At 36.7% G+C, this 18,429-nt stretch overlaps 1 protein-coding gene across 22 annotated transcripts in view; it reads left to right on the top strand.

Annotated features, from left to right (window-relative positions):
• The window catches only part of LOC133520049 (protein still life, isoform SIF type 1), a 187,714-nt gene that overhangs the window by 144,157 nt on the left and 25,128 nt on the right, over window positions 1-18,429 (top strand). For 21 of the 22 annotated variants that reach the window (XM_061854332.1, XM_061854331.1, XM_061854333.1 and 18 more), the window contains 6 exons: window positions 270-401; window positions 3,615-3,797; window positions 7,809-8,009; window positions 10,302-10,526; window positions 13,182-13,368; window positions 14,597-14,711. In XM_061854332.1, coding sequence (XP_061710316.1) covers window positions 270-401; window positions 3,615-3,797; window positions 7,809-8,009; window positions 10,302-10,526; window positions 13,182-13,368; window positions 14,597-14,711 — 1,043 coding nt within the window. The remainder of the gene's footprint in view (window positions 1-269; window positions 402-3,614; window positions 3,798-7,808; window positions 8,010-10,301; window positions 10,527-13,181; window positions 13,369-14,596; window positions 14,712-18,429) is intronic. The other variant, XM_061854318.1, reaches the window with a different exon arrangement.

Here is an 18,429-nt window from a genome sequence, read left to right as displayed (position 1 = left end):
CATACATGGCATTGACATCAAATAAAAATAAATTATATAAGTACAGGATAAAAACATGCAAATTTAATTACTAAAATATCACAATTAAGCCATGTCGTGGCAGAGAAAAGGCGCTGGCTCACCATGGTGATGTGGCAAGCCACTTACAGGTCAAGATATGATGAAAATATGGAGTACCTAATTAATAATATTTTCATGGATATTGGCACCAATTTGATTTTAAATATTGATATCAAGAGTTGCAATGCTTATACGCTTATTTGCTCAAGGTGGAATTGGAGAATTGGGTGAACAGCATACACAGTGCCTGTGCAGCAGCCTTTGCACGGCATCGCGGCAAAACCGGCACCCTCCATCTGCTTCAAGAAGAAATTTATCGTCTCGAGAAAGCCATCGAATCTGTAAGTAAAAATAATTAAATATTTGTAATTGAAGTCATGTCGAAAATAATAAGTATGTATATATAAGAGTATACCAAGTCGGCAATTAAGCACACCCGCTTAGGTAAAGATCGTGTTGATTTTCCTGTTCGGCGGTCCGCAGGGAAATTAAATATCGACGTGGTCGCCAGCTTTCTAAGATACCGGGTTAGCTTTAGCTCCGACTCGAGAGCCGTGCGGTTTTGCCCAGTACAAATAAAACCAGGGTTAACTGAAATACCAAATGCACTATTCTGCCCCGGCTGCTCATCGCTCGGCCTGAACTAACATAGCTATTGTTTGACTAGTACAGATCTCTTACTACCCCTGTAAACTGATCTCTTATATGCCGACGTTCAGCTTTATTACAATGAAGCGAGAGTCTAATTTTGAACTCAATCCTTTGCTCATTGTTCATTGTAAATCGTCAAGTATACAACCGGGCGAGACGAAAAGCTTCTCTATTTACGGAGATAAATATATTGCCTGCGCTCAGCGCTTCCTGAATATGTTCATTGCTTTTTTTAAAGCCGTGACATGACAGCGTCGTTGTATTTACGTCGTGTACATTTTATTGCATTATTAATTTACACATTTCATCTTGATAAATGTTTACTTGTAAATATTTTTTTGTAAAGATGGAATGTGTATATATTTATATAAACAGAGAATGAAAGCGCAACACTTTTGGACGTTTATATTCCCACTTCATACTCAATTCAGTAGAGATGAACCTGTCAGGTTTCCATATCAAAAAAGGAAAATGTTTTTTTTTTTTATTATAAATAACTTATGCATGCACATGTATTTCCACAAAATTTACGCCTTTCGGTTTATACCTAATTAAATAAATTTTGTTTAAAAGTAATAAAATAGCCATAATTTCTACAATAAATAATCCATGCTTTTATTTGACGTGACCTCTATTAGAAGGGGAAGCAAAAAGAGAAATGTATACCTCCAGTTATCAGGTCAAGTTTGGTATCATTTTCGTATAAATTAGCGACGAGGAATTCATTTATAATAATATTACCTTTCATACAAATAAATGGATATTTGCTCATAAATGACTTTTCTTTTCACTATTAGATATGCTCTTTACAATCAAGCTGTGGCGATTTGTTCTAAATAAATTTGGACAATGTAGCCCATTTATTCTAAATTCTGAATTTTGTAACTCGGTAGTGATTTTCAGAAGAATGGAATTATATTGAATGTTAAGAACTATAAATGTTTAGAAATGACTGCTATCGTTGCTAGAGCATATAAAAGGGATAATATTTATTTCATTCTTTTTGAAGTCAGTTTTTTAATTTGTTGTTTTTTGATGAACTATACATTATTATATTATATTACCAAAACCTGAGTACTTCTGCAACCTAAGGAATGTTCTGGTTACTCATTATCGATTTTCAAGTTTCATATTAACCATGACATACGGGTAGGAAACTGGAAACTTGTGTTCGCGCGGCATGCGGTCCCGCTGCGCTGGAAATCGCACCATTTCCGACCCGCACTGGCCGACCGCAACACGCGTCAAAGCCTTTGTGGCGGCCTCCCACCACTACATATTTACCGCCATGCGAATATAGGCTCTAATTTGTTGCCGCTATGTTTGTAGTTGAGTGAACTTAGAGCGAGAGTAGCAGGTAACATAAATCGATTTCTAACCGTTAATTTTACCTTTGCCACTGAGGTTAGTATCAGAACGTGTTCGGGGTTAATGCAATGTCCATAGATATAAGTGCGGATGTAACTAGCTTTAAAACCTTTAAGAGGCTTGTAACCGCATTACTGTTGCAACTTTTGCTAATTTTACTTACGGAACTCGCCATTTTCCGTATACCTACACAGGAAAGTTCAAAATAACGTAATTAAGGTTTGCACACGTGCTAGCTAACACGGTTGGGAGGGCGATCTATTTTATCACCACGATAGTTATCCAGGCAGGTGGCGCGCGCCTATTAATATTCATACCGCCACTCTCGGCCGCGAGTCCACGAGGACCCCGTACTATTCAAAATACATTACAGGTTCAACATTTTACTAAAGATAAATACAATTTTACAAAGAAATCTGGTTTAGATCACTATGACACTTGCTTTATTTTTTATAAGCAAACTATAGTAGCTGTAGTAGTTTAGTCGATATCTGCAAAAGCAAAGTGATATACTCGTACTTTCATACTTTAAAAATATATTCATAACGTAAAGTTTACTTATGGTTTCCATTTCGTATTAGCTTTGCTATCAATGCAAAGCTATACAAAAAATTATGCATAATTTTGGCAGAGCTTATCTGCTTTACATCCGCCCCATTTCAGAAGGAAAGTACAGAACGTTAGCCGAGAATTATTATATAACACGCAAACAAATAAATCTGGGGCTAAAAGATTTATCTGAAAGCGGAATTGTAGATTTGTATCTTGCGTGGCAACGAACAGGAAGATAAATCTGCGGTAATTAAATCGGAACGGGGACTATCTGCTGCTGACCGTACGTGCCGGCTGTTTTACTTTGTAATTTGATGTTTAATCACAGTTTCAATAAATATATTATTTAATTTCGACGAATATTGTTGCGAACTATACGAGCGCAAAAGTTACTTGAGATAAAATGGAGTGTCTTTTCGAAAGGGCTTATTTTTGTATGGTTTTCATAGAGAACTAAGCCCTTTTGAAAATACACTCCTCAAATAGAGATAAAATGATTTTACTGACGAAAATGTACAACTATTTAGTTTTGTTTAACATTGAAACTATTCATGGAACGAATTCAATTTGCCCTTTATACAGCAGGGCTATTACACCCGACAGTTTAGGTTCTTGCTTGAAAATATCGTTAAATTGAAAGACATTATAATCTATATTCGCTCGCTGGTTCTATAAAGTTTAATATAATATTTAACTTGTTAAACTATTTAAAGCTAAACTAATATTTGAAACTTAAAGCTCTGTTGTTTGAATTAGTTGTTAAATAGAAATTATACATTGGAAGGATGAAAGTAACTTTTGGAAATTTCTATTTCTAGATGTACTCATTTTGTTGCTGGGTTAATTTTAATAGTAGTTTCAGAGTGTAGCAGAAACGGTGAAGCTACATACTCTTGGTCCATTTTGTTAAACGAGTTATGGTTAATATTTTATTTTAAGTTTTTAGCACAGTGTCTCGGGTTAAATGAATCGTTTTCTATTAGGACCACAAACTGAAACACATGGCGGACCTACAACAGTCTGTGGTATCGGACCCCGAGACGCGGGCCCAGCTGGCGGTGCAGATGCTGCAGTGGGAGGAAAACCTGGAACGGCTGCATTGCGAACAGTTCCGACTGAGGTGCTACATGGCCAGCTTACAGAGCGGCGAACTACCTAACCCTAAGGTAAATAAGCTATATTTTCATTTTGCTTTAAAAATAACAAAATACCTGTAAGCAATCTAATGCCTTTCGCATTAGCTTAGGACTAGATGGCTTTTTCTTTCGACGTCGTTATTATATTCTAATCCATACACGTCCGAATGTTGCTCGCCTTAAACAACAGAGAATATTTTTTTAAGCTGCCACGCTAAAGCAGCTCAATTTCCGCATTGGTGGCATCGTAATTACGATCGTTTTTGGATATTTTTAAAAGAACAAAGCAAAATAAAAGCAATCAATCTACGTTCAAGTTCCAAGGATCATGGTTATGAACCTAAACACGGATAAAAATACGTATATTCCTGGTAATTGTAATTGGATCGGCATCGGACGCACATCCAATACGATTTTAACACCGCGCAATTTAATTAGAACATATTGATCAGCCTTCTGGCATTTTGATTCAGATCGCAGTCAGCTAGTAAAATAAAAGCTATTTAAAGCCAACAAGAGCACTCTTGCAGCATATTAAAACGTAAACGTAATCATGTTTAACATTTTCTGACAATGAGAGGCGCGGGGCCCGAAGCTTGATTAAATAAAGTTTAAATTATATTAAATTTCAGTTCAACGCACTCTCAGGCCATTTATGCGCTGTATTATATTAAGTTTAATTGACATTTTTAACTTTCATCTGGCATTTAATCTTCAATAGATAAGGAAACAATACATTTTTAAATAGGACAATCGGGACAATAAAAGAAATCAAGTTCAAGAAGCTGAAGATGATTTTTTTGACGCGAAAATGTTTGGCTTTTTGGTGGACGACCGGCCCCGGAGCAATTTTTTTTTACCATAAAAAAATAAAATAATCTACTTTTTCCTAATCAGAACACGATACTGAATATGCCCTTAAACGGATCCCCACTATTTTTGTTACACCTTGTATTTGATGATATTTCACAGTATTACAAAAGTAGGTAAGCTAAAACTATATTTTATTATTATTTCAGCCATTTGATCTGTGAATAATAAATAATTCATCTCTGATAGAAACAACGCTGCCGACATATAGTGACCTGCAATGTTTTATTTCACGCGACAGCCCAGTCCATGTCATCGGACCATAAACCTGTGATTTGTTCAAGTTGACAGCTTAGGGGAAATTTAATAGGTTTGCTGTCAAATTCGACAGTTCCTGGGCGCGGAGCGACGGAAACTGTTATACGATGACCTTTGTCACGACACGTATGACGTTTTCTTTCACAATAATGATGCCAGAGTACTTTCCTTTCGGTGTCAAATTAGGTTTGACTAGCGAATATTTCAATGTCCGATCTTATTAATGGTTAATTCAATATGTATCTATTGAATTAGTTTTTTTTTCGGTTTATCATTAATTTATTCCTATAAAACCACGGTATACTGAGGTGTGGCCAGTTCGTGGCACTTTACTGTTTGTACGCTTTGTTACGTGTACGTTTTTTTTTATATACTACGTCGGTGGCAAACAAGCATACGGGTCGCCTGATGGTAAGCAGCCTCCGTAGCCTATGTACGTCTGCAACTCCAGAGGAGTTACATACGCGTTGCCTACCCTAACACTTCGCACCCCCGTTGAGCTCTGGCAACCTTACTCACCGGCAAGAACACAACACTATGAGTAGGGTCTAGGGTTATTTTGTAAGGTGGGGGTACTTCCCCAGTTGGGCTCTGCTCTAGATCTGGAATAATATTCGCTGTGCTGTGCCCTACCACACAAAGTGAGATGACATTCAGAATAAAAATAAATAATGCAAGCAAAGCGATCACTTACATGGTTGGCAGTCCTCAACTATGCGTTTCTCCAGGAACTTTTTGCCTCGCACATCTAAACTGTGGAATGAACTGTTGCCTGCGGTATTTCCGGATACGACCTTAAAACCTTCAAGAAAAGAGCGTACACCCCTCTTATAGGCCGGTAATCGCTTACCATCAGGTGATCAGTCTGCTCGTTTGCCTTCTGTATCATAAAAAAGCAGTTAATACAAATTATACTTAAAATAAATGTTAAATTAACCAAATCAATGTTAAATAATAATAATTGATTGATTTAAACGTACACATTTAGGACTATCTTCCTCATTATTAATAGCCTTGGTTTTAATTTGCCCTTGGTTATCGACTTCTAAATAAGTGCTTTAGTAAATATTTAAAATAGGAAATCAGTGCCGTAAATTGAAATTAAAATCATATCTGCATAGTGGCTCGCACGATATTGCAGTTTTGCCGACAATATGGAATTCTTAATCACATTTACTTGAAACGTTACATCATACACACACTACTCTACGCCTTTAGAATTCAGTACCTACAGTAATAATTTGCCTGTAAGTTCCTAATGCGGAGAATAAAGTCCATACAAATATAATTTAAAGAAACTTCCTTATATGAATAACATTTTATCACTATCACAACATATGTATACGCTTCTTTTGTATACCAATAAAAACTGTTTATGACTCCCAAGAGATTTTATTATTGTTTTTTTAACCGACAAAATAAAAACAAACAGAAACAATGTAGTATTTTATACAATCGTGATATAATAGAGAGCTTTTCAGTCGAGTACCGTGTCGAGTAAGGTACGAGGTTGAAAAGCTTGATTATATCAATATTGTATACAATTTTTTTTTCTATAATAATACTTTTTTATTATAAAGACTAAATAATTAATGAAAATTGTAAGTATCACAGTAAATAAAAATGTATTACTCTCTCTCTCTCTCTCTCTCTCTCTCTCTCTCTCTCTCTCTCTCTCTCTCTCTCTTCCAAGCTATATATCCCACATGGTGATGGGGTCAGCTTTCCGTATATAGTACAAAATAGATAAACGCGCAACTGTTTAGTCCCGCCTCGCGCGAATTCGATTGGTAGTTTTTTTTTTACAGTTGACTACAGTGTATCGAAATAATAGTTGAGTTGGGAGCCCAGGCATGAAAAACACGCAATTATAATTTAGTATACGAAATCTTACTTCAACCATTACAATCGACGAGTTGAAAAAAAATATTTTTAATTCATGTAAGGTAATGCCATATTATTAGATACGCTAAACGGAAGTGTTATACGTATTCTATAGTCGGTAACAAATTTCAAACTAGTTATAGGTATCAAGAGTTTGTGTTTAACTATGTAAGGTGATGTTTACGCCGCGCTACCACGGCTCTTAACTAGCTAACGTCACTAATTAATTAACAGCATTATCTTCCACCTGCGCTACACAGATTTCTCCAGGAAACTTTGTAAGACAGAATACCGACAGTAACATAACACAATATTTAACCTTTTCAACATTCTAGTTTAAAAGTTGTATAATCGTATCGATATTTTTTTTTTATTAAACAGGATACGATGTAAGTAAACTGTCCCATAATTGATGGTTAGTGAGAAACAACTGGCGATGAGCAAGCTTTTTCTTATCGATTGAGAGTGAGAACAAAAAACGTTTGGTAACGTTAGCAACTGCAGAGAAAACTGACCCTCCATGTCCTTCCCTGCATAGAAATTTGTTTGCAGGGGGGTCAACTATCTCTGCAGCTATAACTACATGGGTCGGTTTTTTTCTTGCGCGAGAAAATAATCGATCGCTAGTTGCTTTCGCCTCTAAGGTCATGCGTGTCTTTTACGTAAGTGTTTTTATTTATATTAGAAAAAGATAAACATTTGACATAATGGTAAATGATCTCATCGGGGATGGATATAGCTTACAAAAACTGTAATTTCTTTGTATTATTACCTGAATCTGCATGATGTTTTTGTAGCTTAAAAAAATACTTATACTCGTATCTATTGATTCTTGACTTGAAAAGACCCAAATTTTAATGAGCTGGGAATAAGTTTGCTGGAAGTGAACACTGTTTTGGTTAGTTTTTTACCGTATATTTATTACATGAATGCCGCATTTTACGTAAGTAAAAATGATCTGTCATAGAGACCATCATTCGACGCGAAATGTATAGTTTCAAATTGATTAATTGTCAATATTGTTCACAGTCCCTGCTAACACACGTGTCCCGCGGTACGAAGAGCACGCTGAACAAGCTGGGCGTGTTCACGGTATCCTCGTTCCACGCGTTCATCTGCGCGCGCTCGCCCTCGCTGCTGAACAACCTGCTAGCCGGCCGCGGCGCCACCAAGCGTAGGGCGCCAAACCTCTCGCGCTCCAACTCGGGCTCCAGCCGACGATCTATGCAGGTAGAAGATTTATTTATTAATTTCTTTAACCTTTATTGAACAACACAAAATAGTAATAAATAGAAAATTAAATTGCGTATATTATGTATATCAAAATATGGTAGGTATCGCTAACTCGGAAGCAGTAATTAATAAAATGAAATAAATTAATAGTTTAAAAAACACTAGAAAAACACACTTTTTAACCTTGAAACCTGATCGTATTCAAAGTCCATTACGTGACCTTTCTCACAAGTGCAAACACGACTATGATACGATATTCCATCACGGAATGCCAGTGCCTATCTTCCGGCTTCATCATCAGACCTTGAAACCTAATCGTAGTCAATACTTTTCTAACAAATCCAAACACAGCTATGATACGATGTTCCATCATGAAGTTCCAGTTCATATCTTTCGGCTCCATCATCAGATCAGTTGGAAAGTATCATATTATTGTATTGTCATCAGAACTACATACAGCTGACAATTTTCATAACGCTACGATCCTTGGAAGATGGTTAATTAGTTACCTTAGATTCCATTACATAGTTAGTTACATACAGGTCGACCTAATAAAAGCGTGTTAAAAATGGCACGCGTACTCCATTAAGGCATTTTTTACCAGTCAAACAATATGTGACCACAAAGTCTTTCTGACATTCGGATGAGTCTCATTTTGATGCTGTAGTTTTTTAATAAATTAAAACGATTGAAACGTTTGAGTATGGTCGGTTTCTTGGTCGGTTCACAGTTTCAGGGTTATGCGTGTTAAGCACGGTTTACTCACTATTTCTTTAGATATTTTTTAATGAATATTTAATAAACTTACGTATTGGACATAGATCCTTTCCTTTCCTTTCCTATTGCAAAACGGTTGTCACTATTTCTAAAAATAACAGTTGTGAATAATTCACGGTTAGTTTCACTAGACTTAAAAGGTAATCACGGTTTATATCCCGGTCGATTTAAATCTAGTGATTTCTACAAAATGTTCTTACTTCTTAAGCAATAATATTACTATTTAAGCAATAAAATTATATTAGTTCTAATCTTTTAACGCAATTTACATACATTATAGTTGTTAGTGCGACAGTATGTATTGGCAGTAGCCAAAGAGGTTAAATTATTATATCGATTAACTTAACATTACCTAATGCAAAAACGTAAATAATGCTTAGGAGTGTACCCAAAGGCGGGAAAATTTAAATTTTTGTTAATGCTACGTTGTAGCTATCATTATTCAATGAAAATAATGTTATCTTTTTGTTTGCTAAACATAACAGGGCAAAGTAGAATTTGTCTCCAAAAATTAAGCAACTTCGTTAATTTTGCTCTCTGCCGCTTCCTAATTACGTTACGCGGACACTACAAACGGTTGAAAAAACAACGTAGAAAAAGGAGCGCAAATACAAGTGTTGCGGGCATTTTTGTTTTTGTGCGGGGAATCGTGAAAATACCCACCGGCCGAAAAATCTGTTGGGCGTTGTAAGTCGGCGGCTCCTAATACCAGCCGTCACGACAACGGACTATTACTCGCCGCCGCTTGGCCCTGACTGCCTGTCATTAGGTAGACCGCCCTTGTTTCTACAACAAATTGCACCTAATCTTGTTCTAAATGGAAAGGTGAAAGGTCTTTGCCGTGAACTTATAAGTGCAAAAAGTCATGTTTTTAGCTGGATAATAAGCTCTATATTTTACTATGTGACCTATTCATGTGAATTACCTGTTTTTGTATTAGTAAAAATTTTCTTTACATATTTATTTTTACAAAAATTTAAAAGGAAAAACATTTACATTTAATCTCGGGAATGAAGCGCTGTATTTTGAAATACAAATTGTGATACCCCAAAACTCGTCTTCTTTCCATCGTTATTCTCGATATTGGGGTCGTGGCCTCCACGAGAAAGATTCCCCCTTTTTTGCTGTTAATTGCTCTCTATCTATTGCACGCTACACAAACTGAAAATTCTGATCGATTCTCTACGAATTGGCCGGTTTGTTAATATTTCACAAGGTTCTCCTAGTTTATCGTTTTATGCATAGTCATGAAAATAATACAGTTATTATAGAAATTCCATACAAATTGTACCCGTTTCATTACCAGGGATTTTATTTTACTCCCTTCACTAAAAGATAACAAAATTCAAAAAATAACGAAGTAAAATACTAGCCATTATAAGCTTCATTTCAACCATGCTCGTTATCGATAACGAGTGAACGCTGTCGGTCCAATAAACGTCAAAATTGCCACGTCATGTTCAGATCATTTATGCATGTTTACCTACGTATAACCTCGCCCGTTGACGGCAGATGTCACGCGATGAGGGCGAGGCTGCGGTCAGGGTGTCCTTGCCAGAGGGCACGACCGCAACAGTGGGGGTTCGCGAGGGCATGACGGTGGAGGAGTTTCTGGCGGCCGCCTGCGCTCGACGCTCGCTCAACGCCCTCGAACACTTCGTCAGAGTGAAGAAACGCCGTGACATGGAGGATCACAATTACTTCGTCCCGCATCGTAGCGACCTCATTGAGACTTACGTGAGTACGCGAATAATTTTCAGGTATAAAATCTTGCACTGCTAGAGGCACGAAAATATCATTTTACATCGCAACACGCCGGAAGCTTTCGAGCTGCTTTTCCCAGCTCGAAACCTACGATTCGTTTTAAAACAGATTTTAAACTTTTTTTGTTAAAACTCTATGTGTCAGAGGCTTGGTTTTTATTTTGTGTAAAAAGATGGGTTACGATACGGGGCTAGCTCGTTTTTCATCCCGTTTCGTCCAAAATAATTGACGCCGACACGACATTGATGGGTTCTGAAATTGAAGTTAGCATTTTGTGTTTATTTATTAAATGTACAAGGTCTGTATACAAAGGTATGATATTTAATGATTCAATATCATATAAAAAAATAGGTACATTTTTCGCCCATGTAATCAAGGTTAGACGGTAATATACGATCGTAGCTAGAAACGCTTGAAGAAAGTAACGATCTACCAGTAAGAAGAGATTAACTTTTGTCCCTTGCGTATTCCTGTTGTTCTCAAAACAAGGGGAGTAATTATGTTAATGATTCAGCTGCAGCCCGTGTCGACCTAATACAACGTTCATGTTCTGTCTTAAAATCCCTTTGAACAGATTACTTAGCATGGTGACTTGTTACTTGATTACGCGTTACAAATTAAATTTAAGGCATGCAGGAGTACGCGCGAGATTTTTTTAATTAGTAAGGGGTGCAAAAAATGTATAAAAGTGTTTTGCGGCCGAGATTCGTTTGAGTACGGTCTGACAGCCCATAGGTATTCTATTCACTCTCTGATTTTATTCACATTCTATAAGGGAGGACGACCGATAGTTATGCCAAACTCGTATTAAAATAGTCAACTGCGAAAATACCTACAGCCCATATTTTATAACAGAGTTAATGTAGCGTAGATCAGGGTTGCTCTAATTTTTTGCGCGGACATGGAAAAGCTGTCGGCATAAATAGGGCGCATTAATCACACCATAAATCAAGGTACATCGAAACAGGCGCTCGGACAGAAGCACGGCTACGAATAATCAATCACAGATAGGGTCTCTGATACATTGAAATTATTTAAACAAAATAAGGATGAAGGAATTCTTTTGACCCCTTATGCTAATGTTGGTAGCAACTGCTCCGGGTCCACTTTGATTGAGGTACGACAGGACTCGGCTTAGCAGGGTACTAATGTGTATATTCTAATTTTAGCGCAAATAAACATGTAAAATTTATAGGTACCTACTTTTATATACATTTGTGTGGTAAAATGTCTTCTCGGAAATACATTTTCTAAAAAGAGTTTTAAATTTCCATCTGAAGGTTTGGGGACGTGCCAATCCTTTGGGAAATACATCACACGATCCGATACATTTTCTGTGTATTTTTGAACCAACTTGAAAAAAAAAGTGAATTGATGGGCTTTGGCATAATTCCAACGTCAGATATTCGTTGTAACAAACGTGAATACCTCGTTGAACTATAACAAATTAAATGCGATTTATATCGAGCCTATTATAGGTTATATATTATAATTAAGTATATCGGTTTATGATTATAATTTTTCAAACTTCTTATATTTTTTAATTAAGAGCTTAGTTCTTAACTTTCTAAATAACTAGTAATATTTTTGCACAACGTTAAGTTTCCGTGAAAAATAATCGTGGAAATATGTTACCCTTCTAAGCTATGACTAGGAGTATAAACTTGTCATATATATTCTACTGACAGCTCCGTGACTCAATAATAGGTACCTACACACTAGCGAATAGACTTACACCTATTCGTCTCGAGCGGACTAAAATCCGTGGCATCAATTTTCCTCTGACCTCCATGCGTCTCGGCCGTCACTTTATCTCCTGTGTAATCATGACTTTATCCCGCATTCACATTTCACTGGCGCTGACTGTCACCGGGCCCCATCTTTATAGTCTGCCCATTTAGTACCTACTTCGCAGATACTCGAGCCAGACTCATTCGGGTCGAATCACATCGCCCCGGGCCTTTTATTTGTCGTTCTCTCGTCGTATTTCACTGTAAATGCAAACTAAATTTGTAGCGTAAGCTTTAAATACAGAATACGAAAATTAAACTCTTATACAAGAGCAAATAGTTATTCTCAACTCGAGCACGAAAGCACAAGTTTGGGAACCGCGCACCAAGAATGTTTTGATTCATGTAAGATTGTACTGCTTAAAAATATTAAATTTTAAGGGCCTAAAGATTTTACGCTTTCTTCAAAACAATACCGTCCACCCAAACATAAAAGTAAAATAATTAAACCGGAATTAATAATAACTGCTAGTAAAACGTGCTGCCAGCTACCAAAGATAATTCTCTTCACCTCTATACTAGGTGTATTATCAAAGTAAATTTGGTAGTCAACTAAATGTACTGTCATCTTTCGAGACAAAACTAAAACTCGTACAATGACGTGTGGTTATATGTTCTTTCACTCATATGTGTTAAATATCAAACGGTATCGCCATCTACTCGAGAATAGGCCAAAGTTATATCGCCATTTATTCGAGCATATTTTTTTCTAAATTTTATGGCACGCTTTCTTCTTAGACTATATATATCTTTGCTGCTACTATAGAAGAACCTATTGTTTTTTTATTAATGTGTAATATGTATAACTAATATGCAATCGGTTTTTTTATTCATTTAGTTGCACACACACGAGGTAGTGGAGGTGTGTGCCAAGATCCTGTACCAAGTGGAACTGCAGAGGAATACGCTTGAGCAGATGTGGGGCTTCAGCGTGGAGGCCGAACTCATCGAGAACGCCGAGCGCCAGGACGAGCTCTGCTGCTACGTCAGCCGTGTCGAGGACAAGAGTGTCGCCATGCAAAACGGTCAGTATTCACAACTATACATTTTTCAAGTTTTTTTATTAACTTTTGTTTGTATTATGGCTATAGGAATACAGGTAATACCTTATAATTGCCGCGATTAGAAGTTGTTGATTATGCAATGAAAATTAAAATTGGCATAAAAGCTTTGGATGAAATTCAATTTTTACCTATATATAGTACTAAATAAATAAGGATAAACAGTTTTTTTTTTCTCACCTATATATTTTTTCACCACATGGGTAAAATACTCTATACTTTTTAAAATATGGTGTTTGTCTTGCCCTACTTCACCGTAAACCATTTTTCAATATATCTAACGATAAATCTCGGCTCTCTAGAGTAAATTTGTCGACTATTACGGTTTATAATATTATGGTAAATATGTTCGAGGTGTATATTTAAATACCCTTTTTTTCTTATTTTTAATTTTTACCAGCCTGATTTTGAGAAGATTTTTCAATATAATAGCTTAAATATATTTATAATATTTATTAATATAATAGTTTGTTATGTTTAAGTGTTGGCATGATAATATAATGACAATATTTAAGCTGTTTGAAAAAACTAGTTTCATAACACGCCTTCTCATCTACACAAGTTTACAAACTTCGCAAAAAATGTTAGCGAACTTTGTCCCAGTTTGTTTTTGGAGACTTTATCATGCCTCAATCGTGTTAGCTAGCACTTATCCAACATGAAGCTCTATGAGAGAACAAACTTTTGGATCAACTTACAGAATTATAGATCTTCTGACTTACGGCCCGATTCGAAGAATGAAATACGATCACGATAAGTTCTGGTTTCGATAAGTTCTCATTTAGATATCGTTTGTATGTCGTATCAGACAGAAGCAGCTCGATTCGGGCAACCAATGTCACTTTGACGTTAGAAATATCGTAAATAGATCTTATTGGGATCACAACGGATTCGAAATAAACGTCAATTTTGACATGTCGTTATCGATCTTATCGATCTTTTAAAGATCTTTCTAAGATCTTAAACGTGTCTTAATCATTTTACGAATCGGGCCGTTAAACGAAATATAAAATTCAATGAATGTAGCCCAAGTTAGTAATACAAGTAATAAAAAAGGCCTTAATATAGTTATTTAATAAACAACTCTATAAGGTTCTAGTTCTATTTCTATCGCCCGAGCTATTTCCAAGCACGCGCATTCTCAATAAGTTAAAAATAAACTGTGCAGTTTATAAAACTCTTGTTGTGTCAGGTATAATCAAAGGCGACGAGATAATGGTGATCAACGGAGCGATCGTATCTGACCTAGATATGATGTACTTGGAGAGCGTATTGCAAGAGGAACTCTCGCTCGTCATGATGATGAGGTATGTTTACTGTGTCTCTGAATACGAGACTATTTACTTTTTGATTCCCACACGGCTGGATGTTAGTTGTCGAGTTACAGTCCATTGATCAGAAACACGGATCATGTTTTACCGTCACTTAAAACGTTTCGTATTGAACAGTTAGGGTCGCCTAATGAAATGCTCTAGCTTTTTAGAATGCGTAGTTTTATATTTAATCTCAGTGAATATGTTTACTTTACGACTTCATTTTAAATTTAGTCCAATATGAAAAGCTCATCTCACTCTCTCAACATTGCGAACTTGGTGCCAAATAATTTGCCTTTTATGCTTCTAGGCTACGGTAAATGCAAATTGCATTTAGTTCTTACTGGACAAATAGACAAAAATTGCCTCTCGACTCGAAAGAAACCCCTCAGATATGAAATGCGCGAGAAAAGGTTTTATATTTAAACTGCGCCGGAGGAATAGGAAGCTGGTTGCGAGGATAATAAAGCGGAAGTTAAAGTGTGGCGTAGCGCGGCAGGGGCAGGGCGAGTCGGGGCAGAGTGGAAAGGCTGTTCATCGGCGTTTCCCGCCCTCATACACCTGACCTTTCGCGGCCGCGACAAGTTTACTGAAGCGCTCTCTGCGACCTACATAGCCTGCAGCCCTGCCTCGCCCTGCGCTGCCCTCCGTCGCACCAGTTATAAAACAATCACCCGCCGCCGATAGCTGCGTTTAAGGGTTTCGCGGTAGCTGCAATAAACCCGTATAAGTTCTTAACGTTCCTTACAGACTTTTGACATTAAAAGTTTATGAGCCTTCGGATATATATATTTTCTTATTAACTGATCGTCAAGAAAATCGTAAACGGATGATATAATTAGCTATTTACTACTTTGATATTTTACGACTTTGCCCCTTTGAAATACGAGTAATAACCATTGTTTATCCGCTTACAAAACGGCACAGGCAACTGTCCTTTATAAAAAGGAAGCTGCCGGCAGCACCCTTCATTTGCAAGCGTAGTTGCACTTGACAATGTTTCAGCGCACTCCGCCGCTTTGACGCACTAGAACGACAAAGATAGCGATAGCTCGCAGCGTTTAAAGGGTTTACATCGTCCTTTCTACGTAGTATTTACTTGCGACACCTCGCCGCGGCGGCGCTGGCATTGTGCACCCTGAGCTGTTTTGCAGTACTCGCAGCGCATTGCTTCAAGCGAACCAGTATAAGTGCTACCTTTGATTTCGTCTATTTAATTTAAAGCGCCAGATCAAGTTACACTAGCGATGAGCTCACAGTCGAGGCGAAATGTTTTGTGAATTTAATAGCTGCAATTGAGACTCGCCGCCTGAATTACAGACATAACTAATGGTCCCCAACAAATGTCGTCTCGGAACAAACGCTTGCGACTTGGTGTTATTGTTGTGAGTCCTATCTTATCGCTATATCATGAAGCCGTTCCGGTTTTCAGACGGCCCTTTTGTTTTTGAATGTGGGCTGTGCCGTTAATCATTAAGTTTACTCCCTGTCTAAATATTAAATATTCTGTAGCATTTTAACCGTGAATTTTTGTTATTGTCATTTGCAATTTATATTTAGACAGGGTTTTGGTTTGGTTAATATTAAATCACGTTATGAGATTTATTATTCTATTATAGCGACATCGAAGCGATATATCTAACATGTCAAATTGCTCCCCATTTTTATTTATTACAATGAATAAGACGTAGTACCTTAATAAATTATAGTACCGATTCCCAACAACTCAATGGGTAAAGTGTGATAAATAGTTTACCGTCGAGTGAGTTGAATAATAACGGGGTAAATTCGAGACGTCTCATTTATGTTAATTGTCTGTACAATTGGATTATGTTACGTTTGTTAACGATGCTGGTGAGTTCATATCGGAGTGCGGCTGCGAACGTTAAGCTTAGTGCACACCAGTCAGATTAGCTTACATTTTCCTATAACGCATGTCTGAAATACCATAACGCATAACGGATGCAACAGCACGTAGGCTAAATCTAGATTAATAAATGCAAATCCCCCTAGCGCACACTAATCCCGCATTGGTGTACTACTAACTCGCACATGTGTAAACAGTTAAATACGTTTTATCGCGACCATCAACGCACGCTTCATGCAAGTTGAATTGAAAACAGCGACGCAAGATGAGCATGAAAGCGCGCTATTGTGGAATTAGCTTTACGTCTTTTTGACACATGCTGTTGGCAAACATGGCGCACTGAGATGTGCAATACGGTGAGAGCGCAACATCGGCACTATAATAAAATCGACACATAGATAAACACTTACGTCATCGGTTTGTTAGCAAGGTTATTTTCTATCTACACGGTGTTTTTTTAAACTCCTTTAATTTTAAAGGCGCATTTCTGAGCTAAAATTAAGTTACTTTCTCAAAGAAACCGGTATTTTAATTAACTTAATTTGGGAGATAATCCAAAATGCATTTTTGGCTGATAAGGCCCCTATGAACGTACACACTTGTCTGAGGGCTTGTTTACATGTTGTTTAGTATACGTTTATGTATTTGCTACTAATTCAAGTACTCTTTAGGATGATCGATGCTCAAAATGATATTGATATGTCAAAGTTTTTACTTGCTTGGTTAAGTTAAATAGCATACCCGTGTTACAACACCGCTATATGCAGCGAAATTTTTACGAAAAAAAATTAAAATGAACTATAGCATACAGTTTCCTTAAATGTACTTAATCATAACCCGAAGTTAACGGAGTTTGAAAAAAACACCGTGTATACTTATATAACACAGCTTTTGCATTATAATCTGCCGATCTTTGTTAAAACGATATAAATTAACAATTCGGGTTTTACTACAATAAAAAACCATTCAATTAGACTTACTCTAGATCAATCTATGTCACAGAGGTTTTCATATTCACGTTTTAGAGGATTTATAAAATACTAGCAGACTATGCTCGGTATTCAAAGCTACGTTCCGAAGTATAGTCAATATTGGTAAGGCTTTAACAAACTTTATTTTGTACTAGCTTTGCAAAACACACGTTTGATAAAGAATCATCGCTAACAGAGCCGATTTTTTAATACACGCATATTATTCCAGAGATAATGTAAAACACTCGGTAAAGCTAGACTAAAACTTTAAATATTCAACGTACTAATTTGCATTACGGATGTGAATTGTACAATTTAATCGGCCTCTGTAAATCTAGAATCAGGTCTTCCATTGTGAATAAATTTAACGACGAAACTAAACTGTAAAACACACAGCCCTAATTTTAGGTTCGCCGGGCCTCGCGACTCGGAGAATAAATAATAGTCCTAAGTTCTCTCATACTTTTTAAAACATACCGACGGCAACAGCCTAACTATGAACTTTTAACTTGTTAAACAGAATATTCACTGAAACTAAAAGTTCATTTGGTTTATGAATTCTGTAGTTTTCTAATACAGCTCGGTAAAGTTATTTAAAGCTTATTTCTGAACTGTAGGTACCTCGAAAACGACGCCAATTATTTAAAACTGAAGCTAACGTTTTTTTCAAACAGTACACAGATAAACTTCGACCATACAAAGACAGAGAAACAAAAAGTGATACTCTAGATCCCGAAAGTTAACGGCACCTAGGTATTCTGGTTGTGTATACAGCTTAAAGAGCACCTGAAATTTTACCAATACGAGTACTGTCGATAGAAGTAATTAAATTAAAACTTAATTCTTTATATGACCTGTATGATTCATTGGCTGC

Source organism: Cydia pomonella, chromosome 7 (assembly GCF_033807575.1).
Source record: "Cydia pomonella isolate Wapato2018A chromosome 7, ilCydPomo1, whole genome shotgun sequence".
Classification (NCBI taxonomy): Eukaryota; Metazoa; Arthropoda; class Insecta; order Lepidoptera; family Tortricidae; genus Cydia; species Cydia pomonella.
Note: the sequence above shows the minus strand (reverse complement) of the source record. Positions and strands in the feature narration are given on the sequence as shown.